The following is a 14,926-nucleotide window of genomic DNA, read 5'->3' on the forward strand; positions in this document are numbered from 1 at the left end:
TGTCAAGCATCTGAATTTGATGGGGATGCTGTAACCATCGTAAATCACATTTTTCAGCACCACTGTAACTCCCAACGGTCATTACACAAAATGTTGTCAATCAAGGACTCTCTTACACAACAGCATACACAGCAATATCATAGCATCCTGATGAATAGAATGCAAGAAGCTTTTTGAATCAAGAGGGAAAAGGAGAAATTTGGGTGAAAACTGCTTTCACCTCTGAAAATAGTTTTTTTAAAAAAACCCCATGGTTAGCTAGTTAAAACATGCAAATTTCAATAGTGGAAATATTATTATTTTTTTCTAAATACATTTGGAAAACCCTACTTTGGGAGAATTGCAAACCTTATTAATTGATTCAGAGTTTCTTAAATCAGCATAGGGAGCTAACATAAATCGAGGGGTTGGAAGAAATTTCCCGATAATTCCATAAAGAAAAAAAAAAGGGTGGGTAAGAAAGAGATAATAGCAAGGTATGGAGCAATAGCAATAAATTTCCAAAGTCCATAACAGTGCGATGTATAAATTTTCTGGGGAAAAAATGTGCAATGAAATATCACGGTTTTCTCTTCAGGAAGTTGAATAATTCAAACTGGAGCCGATCCATTTCCATAGTTGCACAGCCAAGTTTCACAGCCTGAGTTTGAGCATGCTGAAAACTTTAGGGTGCATTATTACTTGGGGAACAGGACACATTTTCAATCCTTGTATGACCTGCAAATTATTATTCTTTTCCATCCACTCTGCAAGATTTTCTCCGTTATCACTGAGAACATTCTCATCACCTGCAGAACTGCTAAAAAAAGCTTCAGAATGGCTAGTGCTCTTTCCACACAACCACACTACACATTTTCACACCATTGCTTTCCAACAGTTGTTCCCTTCCTCTTTCTGCAGCTGGCCAATGGGGCTTCATTAAAATGTATGTTAATTGGATCCTTAATCATGCTCTCTGAGATTGGATGTTTTCTTGCAGCACTGATGTTGTTACCTAGTGGGTGAACGAAACGTCTGCAAGAAAACAACCAAGCTCAGAGAGCACCAAGAACTCTTCATTTCAACCCTGGGCTACAAATAGTCTCCTTTATTGGTGCCATGTTAACTGGTACCCTACCCCTACTTTCCTATTTTCATGCTGCATTTACCTTTTTATGGGTTTAGGATTCCCCCCAACCCCCCCAAAAAAGAATCTGATCATTGTGCAGGGGCACAAAAATAAGCATCTCTCAAAACAGCCTGAATAATGTCAATTATCACATCAACACTTTCATTTCAGAAGGGAAAATCTTGGGAACAGGAAGCTGAGGAAGATAGGAATTTCAAGTAGGAACTGCCTATCCTAGGGAGGATATGCTAGGACAGGGGTCATCAACCTGTAGCTCTGGAGCCGCATGTGGCTCTTTCATCCCTCTGCTGTGGCTCCCTTTCGCCGGTTGGCTCCACAATTGATAGGTTTTTCAGTTAGGACAGGCCCAGGAAAAAGGATGCCACGTTAGGAGGAGACTCTCTGGTGGGGCAACTGGACTTCCAGTCGGTAGAGGAAAAAGGATGCCATACTAGGAGGAGGCTCTATGGTGGGGGAACCGGACTTCCAGTCAGCTCCAGAATTGAATGGGGGGCTTCCGGTTAGGACCTTTGAGGCTCTTTGAGTGTTTAAGGTTGCCGACCCCTGTGCTATGAAGATATGGCACAAATATGCCTTTCCTTTAGATTAGTAGCCAATTAACTTCTGAATTTAATTGGCTGAGAAGGAAAAGACTGCCAGGGGCTCAAAAGTATTGTGACGGTGCATAAGGACAGTGCCTATCTCAGATCAGTAGGGAAAGATCCTAGATCCATGATATCATAATTAAGCCTATGAGGATATCAACTTTTCAAAGCCTGCACACATAATTAAGCATGCCAATTTAATATGTTGATACATTTCCACCACCCCCAACTGTTATCCCAATGTCACTACTGGTTTGCAGAAACTCAACATGTTGACATGTATGAAGAATTGTTTTGATGCATACAAAAAAGGAAGCAAGGTTTCAACTGTAGCTGCAACTTGACATTTGTTTGAGCCATGGATACTCCTATAATTTTGTCTGTGCTTGGAATAAATCATGTCTAATCGAAGCAGACCCTGCTTTGGCCCTGCCAAAATCAAATTTCCCATTCAATGTCCCTGCCACATGCAATGGAATTGAGATGTAGATTAAATCTAGTTTGAACTCAAGGCAGGGGAGGGCATACGCTTCTGAGAGAAATGGGCTATACACCTATATTCACATGTATATGAGTTTATATCCCGGTATATATATGTTTTCATACATCTATTCTTGCACATCTATTTTAATTGGTCCACTCGTCAAGATGTGGTGTGTGATGTGATCTCCTTCCTCTTGTGGTCTAGCTCTTCTGCGCATCCGTCTGTGACAGCCCTGTGCACAGCGAGAGCTCTCGTCTGTTACGCCACATACAAGAACACGGCAATGTAGGAACACTTCCTAAAGGGGGAAAAAAAGCATATTTATGTCTACATACATACCTACATACATACGTTATCTGGCCAAAGGTGATAGCCAGGGATGGGTTTCAAACATTTCAGCAATAGGTTCTCTGCTGGGTTGCTAGTGAATGTGGCAATGTTGGGCGTGGCCTAGTCAGCCTTCTGCACCACGGCGGGGGGTGTTTTCGCCTTCCCCAGGCTCCAGAAACTTTCCTCGAGCCTCTGGGAAGGTGAAAACTGCCTCCTCGGGCTCCGGGAACCTTCCGGGAGGCTTGTTTTCCCCATTTCCCGAACCTCCACATAGGCCCTGCACTTACCTCACATCCAAAGTGGGCTGCGTGGAGACTCCTGGGAGGGGAGGGGTAGGCGGGCGGGCCCAGCCAGGGTTGGGATTTGAAGGTTCTCCGGATCAGCCCTAATGTTAGCTATGGGTTCTCCCAAACCCGGGCAAACCAGTAGCAGCCCACCCTTGGTGATAGGGGGAAGGAGAACCAGAGGCTGAAAAAAAAAAATGCTATTTCATCCTGCTTTGCTTTTCAGACGCAAAAAAATATCTAAGCTTCTGACTATGGATTTTCATGCCGGAAATTGAAAGAAGCAGACCGCCTGGAGATTAACAGTCTAAGAGACACGTATTCATTTTGCCTTCGCTGCAGTTCTTGGTACAATATTTTGAAACTTCTCTCATTCAATAGCAGTAGCAATAGCAGTTAGACTTATATACCGCTTCATAGGGCTTTCAGCCCTCTCTAAGCGGTTTACAGAGTCAGCATATCGCCCCCACCGTCTGGGTCCTCATTTCACCCACCTCGGAAGGATGGAAGGCTGAGTCAACCTTGAGCCGGTGAGCTTAGAACCGCTGAACTGCAGATAACAGTCAGCTGAAGTGGCCTGCAGTACTGCACCCTAACCACTGCGCCACCTCGGCTCCTGACATTCAGGAGGCGAAGACAGAAGGTAGAAGACAGTAGAAGGAATATGAGCCTGGTGGAATCTTACTTGTACCGAACCTTCAGCCACCCCATAATATGGAACAGACACTAATCCCAGGATGGTGAACTTATGGCACGTGTGCCACAGGTGGCACCTAGTGCCATTTGTCAGGGCACGCAAGGCTCCCCCCGCCATGGAAGCTCCCCTCCTGGAGGCCTCTGGAGGTTTCAGGAGCTTCCCTAAAGCCTCTGGAGTGCAAAAAACCAGCCCTATGGGCAAACCGGAAGTTCAGGAACAGACTTCCGGTTTGCTCGTAGGGTCGATTTAAGCCCTACAGAGGCTTCAGGGACTCCTCCTGAAGGTCCCTCTTTTGAGGATCGACGGAAGGATGAGACTGGAGCCAGGACTGTCAGAACAAGCAGTTTATTCACGGTAACTATTTACAGGCGACTCAGCACCTTCCCTGCTTGACCAATATTTAAACGGAGCTGTCGAGCAGGGATAGCCAATGAGCGCGCCCCTAGCGGCTAGCAACAAGCGACGCCGCGCCCCAGCCAATCAGGGCACTGCCTGGCTTGTTGCTAGCTGCCAGGTCGTAAGTCGAGAACTTTCCGAGTCCTCAACACCCTCAAGCCTCCGGCGGGCCTCGGGGGCGCGGGGAGGCTGTTTTCACCCTCCCCAGGCTCATATAAAGCCTTTGGAGGGTGGGAAGGGGGGAAAAGCATGCAAAAATGGGCGGGGGGAAACGCCTCTCATGCGCTTATGGCACGCGAGCCAAAAAAGGTTCGCCATCTCTGCACTAATCCATCGACAATCTTTACCTCAAACATAAAATACATGCAGGTGTGGGCTGCTGGGGGTTCACGCGGCTTCGGGCGTTCCTCTAGCTAGGATTCTGCCCAATTTGGCGAACTCCCAAATGCCACTCCTGACTGGCCACACCCATCCTCCCCACCTTCCCCACCCCTCCCCTCCCAGGAGTCTCCATGCAGCCCATTCATCCTGCCAGGTAAGTGCAGGGCCCGCACGAAGGCTCAGGGAGGGGGGAAAATGGGCCTACCGAAGGTTCCGGAAGTCCAGAAATGGGCCTCTTTCTAGCTTGCGGATGGCCTCTGGAGCCCGGGGGAAGCTATTTTTTGCCCTCCCGAAGGCTCGAGGGAAATCTCCAGAGCCCGGGGAGGGTGAAAAATGGGCCTACCGAAAGTTCCAGAAGTCCAGAAGCCGTTTTCGCCTCCCGAAAAACGGCCCACCCCACCGTGGTGCAGGAGGCCAATGAGGCCACACCCACCAGGGCCATGCCCACTCCAACAACGGGGCAGCAAACCCATTGCTGAAATTTTTTAAGCCCCTCCCTGGATACATTTGGAAATGTAAATTAAATATATCTACCCAATAGTAGGCATGAGCTTCAGAGAATGAGTCAGAACATTGTTTTAGCAAACAGTAGTATTATACTCCGGAACAAAAACTTAAAAGGAGCAATGTTGTTAACGCCTTTTCAAGAAAAACTAATGATACCTCTATGCTGCAGATTAGAACAAAAGCTGGTTTCTCTGTCATTCTTTCCTTGAAAATTTGAAATTGCTGGGATGCCAGGTATCCAAAACTCCTTCTGGAATGTTACGGTTAGTGCTATAAAATGTGTAGCGATAATGAATTCTTAGGATGAGCCCACCTATATTTATTGATCTTGCAAACATTGTTAAGAAGTGCTTTGCACATGAGAAATTCTTGTTTCAAAACAGAGAGTTTTGTGGTCACCCAACCTAAAATGGTAGTAACAACATTTCCTAGGGAAGCAAGCTGTGAAATCATCTCTTTGGTGCAATGGGTGGTGTTTAGCGACCATATCTCAGGCGAGACGGTCCATTTCATCTAAACAACAGTTCGGGAGAAAGAAAATATGGTAGGTGTGGGAAATAGAAGAAGAAAACAGCAGGGTTGAAAGCATTTTGCAAACTCTTTACAATATTAATATTACCGTCCCCCCATTTGGTTTTGCCTTTAAAGTGCTGTTTAATTAATTTAAATCCCCATTTACCAATAATATTCATTCTCCTGTTTTCCTAGTCAAGTCTATTAAAAGTGAGAGAAGATCATGGTGGCATCCAGAGGTGGTATTCTGCTGGTTCTGATCGGTTCGCCTGAGCCGGTAGCGGAAATCGCGGGTGGCCCCGCCCACCCACCCCGGCTTTACTGCATCCCATTTAGGCCCTTTTTAAAGGCAAAACGCATGCGTGGAAGGCGCGCGTGCTCACATTTGTGAAACGTTAGGGAAGGTAAGTTAATACCTTCTGCCCCTGAAGAGTGTCCGAAGACTACAGTTGGTCCAGAATGCAGCCGCGCGAGCGATAATGGGTATACTGAGGTACACCCATGTTACATCTATCCTCCGCGAGCTGTACTGGCTTCCTATCGGTCTCCGGACTCGCTTCAAGGTGCTAGTCGTTACTTTTAAAGCCCTACATGGTATCGGACCTGGCTACCTGAGAGACCGCCTCCTGCCATTTACCTCCCAACGACCAATAAGATCACACAGGTTGGGCCTCCTCCGGGTGCCGTCGACCGGACAATGCTAGTTGGCGGCTTCCCGAGGGAGGGCCTTCTCTGTAGCTGCACTGGCCTTGTGGAACGAACTTCCTGCTGAGATCCGGACCCTCACCACCCTCCCGGCCTTCCGTAAAGCGACTAAGACCTGGCTGTTCCGGCAGGCCTGGGGCTGTTGAGTATTCCAGCCCCATTTGATGAAATGGATGCTGTGTTGATTTTAATTTTGTAATTTTAAATGTTTTAAATGTTTTTATTTCCTGTTTTTATTTACTGTGAACTGCCCAGAGTCCCTAGGGGGTGGGCGGCATACAAATACCATTAAAGTTAAAGTTAAATATTACCCCTGGTGACATCTGGATCTTCTGCTAGTCCATTTCAATAGACTTCTGTCTGCTCTCCTGAAATTCATGAATTTGAATTTTTTGCTCACCTTGTTGTCTTTACCCACAAATTTGAACACTGGGACCTGGAAATGCTTAGCCAGATGATCCTTTGATGTGTACTGCTTTATGGAATCATCCGAAACGCAGCTGAAGAGAAAGGAAGAGAAGAAAAATGTCAACAGCTTTCACAGAGAGATGCCCAAAAGGCAAGACATTTTGATGCCTTCCAGGAAGCTGGCAGGCACTCATATTGCTGTCTTAACTCTACTGGTAGGTCAACCAAGACTGAAGATGGAAAAAACAGAACGGGAGTCTGATTGCATTGCCAGAAATGTAAAAAAATAAAAATGCCCATTGCAATTTAAAAAATGATTAAAAGAATGCATTAGGCTTCCCTCGCACTTGGGATTTGCAGTTCTGCTAAGGACCAAAAGATTTACCAGCATCCTAAATCAAAGTAATCCTTAGCCAACCTTTGATTTTTTCAACAGATATAAAGATGACTCGGAGACGTGGCAAAAACCGAAGAACTAATGGAGAAAATATTGTAGGAATGTTTTTTCTTCTCAGATTCCCAAATATGTGGGATGAATGACAATGTCAGGGTTCCAAATAGCATCCAAAAGTAAATCAGAGTCCAAGGCAAAAGTATTGCTCAAAGTTCCAATTTATTAAGAGAGCCATGTTGGCACATCTGGGAAAACCCGAATCTGAAAGCTTCCCGGTTTTCCCCGCCTAGTTGAACATTCAAGATCTTGCCCTCACACCCAGAAGTTCATCAAGAGCCGAGGTGGCGCAGTGGTTAGGGTGCAGTACTGCAGGCCACTTCAGCTGACTGTTATCTGCAGTTCAGCGGTTCTAATCTCACCGGCTCAAGGTTGACTCAGCCTTCCATCCTTCCGAGGTGGGTGAAATGAGGACCCAGACTGTGGGGGGCGATATGCTGACTCTGTAAACTGCTTAGAGAGGGCTGAAAGCCCTATGAAGCTGTATATAAGTCTAACTGCTATTGCTATTGCTATTGCTATCACATGGTCCAGTCTCCCACTGCCATGCTGGCAGTTCCACCCATCCAATTCCAGTCAGATGCAGAGGTGCAGAGACAAAGAATGACCTTGGCTTTCTAGAAAAGTTTTTATTATGGCTACATCTTACTCCGTACAATCCCCCCTCGCCATTTTCCCACAATAGAAAATGCATGGTAGAATAATAGAAAGTGTGGCAGGCCAAAGATCCCCCCCCCAAAAAAAACCCATAGTTGCAGGCATGACAAACAACACATGAAATAATTTTTCCTGATAATTTTTAATCTGATTTTTTTTGGTTACTTTTTGTATTTTTCTTTAAAGTAGATTGCAAATCCTTGAGTTGTAGAAAGTTTTAAAACATGGGCTGGAAGTGGGCCTTTTGAATGTAGAGGACATAATTCAATATCCTCTATTTAATTATGTCATTGTTGGCAAATAGCCAGCTGTTTTTACAAAGTCTGAAACATCAAAATGGCTGCCATACTCCTGGGATCAAAGCAGTGGTGGGATTCAAATAATTTGAACAAACGGTTCTCTGCCTTGATGATTTCTTCCAACAACCGGTTCACCAAACGGCTTGGAAAGTTAACAACCGATTCTCACAAAGTGGTGCAAACTGGCTGAATCTCACCACTGGATCAAAGCCCTGCCCCTTTTGAATGTACACTGTGATCAGGGGTGGGTTTCAGCCGGTTCGCGGCGGTCCCTGCGAACCGGTTGGTCGCCGAACCCGGAAGTAAGTAACTTCTGGGAACAGCGAAGGGCCCACCCGCGCCCACGCACCCGCCCCGCTCCTTACCCGGTTTTGATGAATTCTGCGCTTCCACGCATGCGCAGGACGCATACAGTGCCTGCGCAGGACGCATACAGTGCCTGCGCGATCCTCCAGGAGCAGCTGGAGCATCGCACAGACGCTAGTATGCATGCGTGCGCCGCGCGCATGCACGAGGACACCACCGGCCTCGTTCCAACCGAACTGGTTGGAACGGGGCGAGAAATCCACCCCTGACTGTGATGCACCATAAAAAAGAACAAGGTATCCAGAGGTGGGTTGCTCCCGTTTTGGCCCGTTTCAGGCGAACCAGTAGTGGCGGTGACAGGAGGCTCCGCCCACCCACCCAGACGCTTCTGCGCATGCCCAGAAGTGTTGTGCACGCACACGAGGGAGCTGGTGGTGCTGGGATTTGCAACCCACCTCTGAAGACATCAATCAGAGACCTACGGTTGCCATCTTCATTTCCTGCCAGACACCCCTGCAAATAACTAAGACATTTATCTGAGAGGGAAAAAAATAGGCAACAGAATACATTATTCCCAAGTCATTTTGTTCCATTATGCTTATAAGTTTTCAGGATATTTGAGTCCAAAAACTGAATTAATCAAATGGTTACAGACATCTTTTGTTTGTTTGTTTTGTCAATGTCTAATAGCTTCTGAGCCTTAATGGAGAATCAAAACCAAATGAATTAATATAAAGAAAGTAGACTGAGGAAAGCAAAATGAATTTCCTTGAAAAATGAGATGTCATTCTAAGGACACCAAAGAATGAGAATGAGCCGATACTTGGTGTTGTTATTCTTCAGTGTCTAGTTTCTTGTGTGACTGTGGTCTGTGTCTTCAAAGAAAAGGCATAGTCTTTGGTGGTGAATGATAACACAAGGGAATGCTTACCAGCAATCTAATCTCCAGAATGCAGACTTTGAACATTATAAAACTTGCTACAAAGAGCAAAAAAACAAAGGAAAAGTACTAGACGTGGACAGCAATGTCCTACATAGAAATAGCCTTTGCCCCTTGGAATCTGACATAAATTGCTCATTAATTGCATTTTATCCCGAGTGAGAAGAGGCTATCAGACAGAACTTGGATTTTCAGGATAAGATGGACTGTCATTCCTTGTATTATTGCTATATTGGGGGGGTGGGGATCATTTTGTAAGCATGTCAAGAAAAGTTCAACAATTATTTCTGTGGTAAGTACCCATGTCAGGCTTGGAAAAATAAACCCACTTAAGAAAATATTGCTATCTTTACTAGTTAAAAACCTATGCTATAAACTAAATCAATTGTTTTAAAGATACCACTAGATTCTTCACTGTTCTTGCAATTCTCAAAGACTTAAGTGCAGTTGTATCAAGCAAGGTTCATTCCAATAGTCTCTTAAAAGATCAGGTGGAACCACTCTCTTAAGTTACAGCTATAAAAACCATCTGTTCAAGTATTTGTATTTGTATTTGTATTTTTATTATTTGTATGCCGCCCTTCTCCGGGAGGACTCAGGGCGGCGAACAATTCAAAGAGGAAAAAAAGGGGGAACATAAAAGACAAAATACAAATAATAAAAGTCGACAACAATCACACAACCATACATGTCGAGAGGGGAGGGAACTCATCACCCCCAGGCCTGCTGGCAAAGCCAGGTTTTGACGGCTTTTCGGAAGGCCTGGAGAGAGGTGAGGGTCTGAATCCCTGCGGGGAGTTCATTCCAGAGGGCCGGAGCTGCCACAGAGAAGGCCCTCCCCCGGGTAATAGCCAGGTGGCATTGGCTGGTAGATGGCACCTGGAGGAGGCCAACCCTGTGAGATCTAATGGGGTCTGTGGGAGGTAACTGGCAGCAGGCGGTCTCTCAAGTACCCAGATCCAATACCATGAAGGGCTTTATAAGTTACGACTAGCACCTACAATTTCAAGGATTACTTAGCCCTGAATTTTTTTTTACATGCTTCAAGTTATTAGGCCATTGCAGGGGTGACATTCAGCAGGTTCTGACAGGTTCTAGAGAACTGGTAGCGGATATTTTGAGTAGCTTGGAGAACCAGCAAATACCACCTCTGGCTGGCCCTGGAGTGGAGCGGGAATGGAGATTTTGCAGTATCCTTCCCCTGCCATGTGTACCAAGCCACGTCCACAGAACTGATAGTTAAAATTTTTGAATTTCACCACTGGGTCATTGATTTTCATTGACGAGAGAGGGGGGAGGGAGAGGGTGAAGGAGAGGGAGAGAGGGAGAGGGAAGGAGGGAGGGAGGGAGGGAGGGAGAGAGAGAGAGAGAGAGAGAGAGAGAGATAGAGAGATAGAGAGATAGAGAGAGATAGAGAGAGATGAATATTCTGTATTCTCAAATGAATACTCTCTGAAAACTTAAAAAAAACTTGATGGCACCTGGAATATGGATTATGATGTTACCAAACACAGAAAGCTGAATGGCAGAAAATTCCTTGCTTAAGTGTCAGGAAAGGAATTGCTTTGAATTATGAGGCACATCTAGGTTTATTCCAAGCAGTAGTTCTTTCAAGGCCAACCTTGGAGGGTATGGAATGGATGAGGAGAAATTCACAAATTCAAAGAGGTTGCTATTCAAATTCAAAGCCTTGCCCATTTTGGGGATGTGTATTACAGTTAAAAAGGGTGGGGCTTTGAACTCACAATCACAGCTGTCTCTTGATTTGTTTTTACACCTACAACAGATGCTCCTTAATGCTTTTTCCCCCCTGCCTTTGTGAAGTTTTCTCCATTTCTCTAATGTTTGATCACCGTGTCTCTTTGTCATTAACAACCGAAGGACTCCAAAGACAAATGAAAGGAAGACTCAATGGTAAGGAATCCAAACAGATGATCCAAACACCCAAGACTAGGACTGAATTGCTTTAACATGCATTTGCATTGTGCTGTAAGTTTAGCATTACAAGAATAAGGTTCCACCACAAAACCGCGCTCGACTAAACCGCGTCCGACTAAACCGCATAGCTGACATCATCAACAGGGCGACAACAGCGTGGAGACAGAAGCACGCTGTAAACCCTAAACCTAAAATTAACCCCTAAACCTAAACCTAACCCCCCTAAACCTAATCCTAACCCTAACCCTAACCCTAACCCTAACCCTAATCCTAACACTTAACCTAACCCTAAACCTAACCCTAACCCTAAACCTAACCCTAAACCTAACCCTAAACCTAACCCTTACCTTAAGTTGAATCGGCTTGCTTTCAAAGCGCTATTTAAAGCACACTTCTTTCTCCGCGCTGGCTGTTGTCGCCCTGTTGATGACGTCAGCGACGCGGTTTAATCGGGCGCGGCTTAGTCGAGCGCGGTTTTGACGGGTCACGCAAGAATAAGAATGCCAGAATAACAATGACAATAGCACTTAGACTGATATACTGCTTCATAGTGCTTTACAGCCAGTGGTGAGTTCCTGATCCCATTGCAACCAGTACGCTGTAACAGGGCTGGGCATCCACCATGTGTATGCGTGCAGCACGCGCATGCCTACCCACCGCCCACCACACTCTAGCTGCTCGGCGGAACATTGCACAGGCGCCGTATGCTCCATGCATGTGTGCAAATGCCCTGGTTGGCTCAAATAGAGGTAAGCGGGCTGGGCAGGTGGGCCCTCTGGAGCACCATACCGGAACAGTACTTGGTGCTCCCAGCAGGCACCGGTACACCCGTACCGGGGCATACCAGTCGTATCCCACTACTGTTTACAGCCCTCTCTAAGCAGTTTATAGGGTCAGCATATTGCCCCCCAACAATCTGGGTCCTTATTTTGCTGACCTCGGAAGGATGGACGTCTGAGTCAACCTTGAACCTGTCCAGGTCGAACTCCTGGCTGTGGACAGAGTTAGCCTACAATACTGCATTCTAACCACTGTGCCACCAGGGCTCCAGAATGCCAATTTAGAAAAATTTTCCCCATGTCACTTTATGCCAGTGAGATTCAATGAACTTCATAAAACATTTACGAAGGAACTTGATACTGTTATTCACAAATGGAAATGTTAATTTACAGTATGAGCTTAGGGATAATACATCTAAAATGGTTTCATAAATAGTCGAGGTGGCGCAGTGGTTAAATGCAGCACTGCAGGCTACTTCAGCTGACTGCAGTTCAGCAGTTCGGCTGTTCAAATCCCACCGGCTCAGGGTTGACTCAGCCTTCCATCCTTCCGAGGTGGGTAAAATGAGGACCCGGATTGTTGTTGGGGGCAATATGCTGACTCTGTAAACCGCTTAAAGAGGGCTGAAAGCCCTATGAAGCAGTATATAAGTCTAACTGCTATTGCTATTGCTAAATAACAGGTACAAAGATGATCCCTAGGGGAACTTATAAATGTATGAACTACATCAGAAATCAACAGCACAAATATAAATTAAGAGGCTGGATAAACACCAGATGCTACATAAGATCTTTGAAGACATGATCACTCTACATTGATTTAAAAGGGTACTTAATTTTGTTATTTTTTTAAAAAAAATAGAACCATGTATTAGATATTCAGAATGAGAATGACATTAACAATTTATTCTGAAAAAGAAACCCCTTTGTATTTTAGGAACTGTATTTGCTAACTGTATTTGTATTTTAGGAACTGTATTTGCTAACTGTATTTGTATTTTAGGAACTGCATTTGCTGGAAATACAGCAACTGTAGTTGCTGTATTTCCAACAATTATTGCTGGAATATAGTCCATTCACGTTTATGGCATAAGAAATTGGCTAATATTTATAGTGCTACAAGACTCCTAGAGGCACCACCCACCCATCCCATTGTGTTTAAAAATGTCATATTTTCCCCTTGCTATTAAAATAGCCTGGTCTAGTAAAAGATACAGTATGTCCTTAATGGCAGGCCACTTGGCTATTTAAGAACACAATTGGGAAATCTTTTTTTTATTGTGCTTCACTTGGCTATCTTTCTTCATCAAAAGCCTTCTGCAGACAAAGACTTAAAATATCTGATTGTAAATGTGTTAACAGCAGCCAGAATTGTGTTTGCAAAAAACTGGAAAAACGAATCAATACCAAAACAGGAAGAAGTTATCCGAAAAATAATGGACTGTGCTGAAATGAGTAAATTGACATTTGAAATTAGAGAGCAAGAGGATGAACAATTTTATAAGATGGGATTTGTTTTATCGGTGGCTAGGGGGAAAAAAAAACTTTGGAAATGAAAAATGCTTATGCTTTAATTGAAGAAAGTAAATGATGATATAATTATGCTGTGAAATAATCTAACAATGACACAATGAAGAATTAATATAAGGTCCGGTGATATAATGTATAAGGTTAAGAACTTATTATAATGATATTTCGCTGCTGATAAGCAATTCTAATAGGGGAACAAATGAAAACTGGTATATATAGGCAGCGATGTTTTGTTGAAAAATGAAGGAATAAGATCTCTGTTTGAAGGTATGAAATGCAAGGTTAACAATAAATATAAGTATACTTTCTGGGGAAAAATAATGCTAATGTTAACTGAATATATATTGTAGAATGAAAATGAGGCCTTTAGTTATATTAGACGGTAAATATTATTTGAAAATGCAGATGTTAAAACACTTGTAACCAAACGACATGCTGCATGTGATGATGGTTTTTTTTGTTTTGTTTTTGTTTTTGTTCCCCCCCCTTTTTGGGGGGTCTTTTCTCTTTTTTTTTTTTAAACCCTAGGTTATTGTGGTGTCTATTAAATATATAACAGAGAGATACGAGGTGTGTGTATGGGGGGAAACGTAGTAGGGATGCACCTGTAATCAAATGACATACTGTATGGGATGATGGTTTCCCCCCCCCTTTTTTTGTGTGTGTGGGTTTTTTTTTCTTTTCCCTCTGCCTTTCCTTTTCTATTGTTACGTGATTATGTTGTCTATGTAATAAAAATAAAATTAAATTATAATAATTTTTAAAAAAAGCCCTCTGCAGAGTTGCCACAGTTTACAATCATAGGTGCCAGAGGCAAGGAGATGCAACTTCCCATAGTTAAGAATGCAGATAAGAACTGGCTCCATGGCATTCCTGTGTGTGGCCCCTCCTTTAACACAAAGGTGGTTTCTGAATGAATATCAACAGCAGAGGAAACAATTATTGCATGGAATTTGAGTTAGCTCCCATCTACATAGTAAGTGTACTCCTAGTTTCCCAGGTGGGTGTCAGCTGCCACCTCACGCCTGTGTTTTATTCTTGCTCGGAGACAATCTGCCATGGACTCTACAGGAGTGGGGGGATTGGGGTTGGATGGGAGGGAGGGAGAAGGTTTCAAGGAAAGTGAAAATTTCACTCTATCTCCCTGAGATGCGACTTCAAGGTCAAGTGGCCAGGAACGGAACACAGTTGCATGCCAACCTACATGTGAAGTGACCATTCGAAAAACATTTTCTTTGAATTTGATTGGACATAGGGGGTTCCAGCATTGGGAGACACGGTTCCACCACAAAACCGCGGATGACAAAATCGCGCTCGACGAAAGCGCGTACGTGACGTCATCACAGCGCGACGAAAACATTCCGCTGTGATCGATAAATGTAAAAATAAAGTGAAAACCTTACCCTAACCCCCCCAAACCTAACCCTAAACCTAACCCTAAACCTAACCCTTAACCTAACCCTAAATCTAACCCTAAACCTAACCCTTAACCTAACGCTAAACCTAACGCTAACCCTTAACCTAACGCTAAACGTAACGCTAATGCTCTAAACCTAACCCTAACCCTTAACCTAACCCTAACTCTAACCCTAAACCTAACCCTTACCT

General features: G+C 44.4%; 1 protein-coding gene across 1 annotated transcript in view; it reads right to left on the reverse strand.

The window, feature by feature from the left end:
• Positions 1 to 254: 254 nt before the first annotated feature.
• Positions 255 to 14,926, reverse strand: part of OIT3 (oncoprotein induced transcript 3) — a 77,675-nt gene continuing 63,003 nt past the window's right edge. The window contains exons 8-9 of the mRNA XM_087702692.1: positions 6,411 to 6,510; positions 255 to 2,495 (exon numbers count right to left, since the gene is read on the reverse strand). Of these exons, the coding sequence (XP_087558818.1) occupies positions 2,322 to 2,495; positions 6,411 to 6,510 (274 nt within the window). The 3' untranslated portion in view covers positions 255 to 2,321. The remainder of the gene's footprint in view (positions 2,496 to 6,410; positions 6,511 to 14,926) is intronic.

This window comes from Thamnophis sirtalis, unplaced genomic scaffold (genome assembly GCF_051295495.1).
Source record: "Thamnophis sirtalis isolate CommonGarterSnake01/CBP01778 unplaced genomic scaffold, rThaSir2_p1.2 scaffold_15, whole genome shotgun sequence".
Lineage (NCBI taxonomy): Eukaryota > Metazoa > Chordata > Lepidosauria > Squamata > Natricidae > Thamnophis > Thamnophis sirtalis.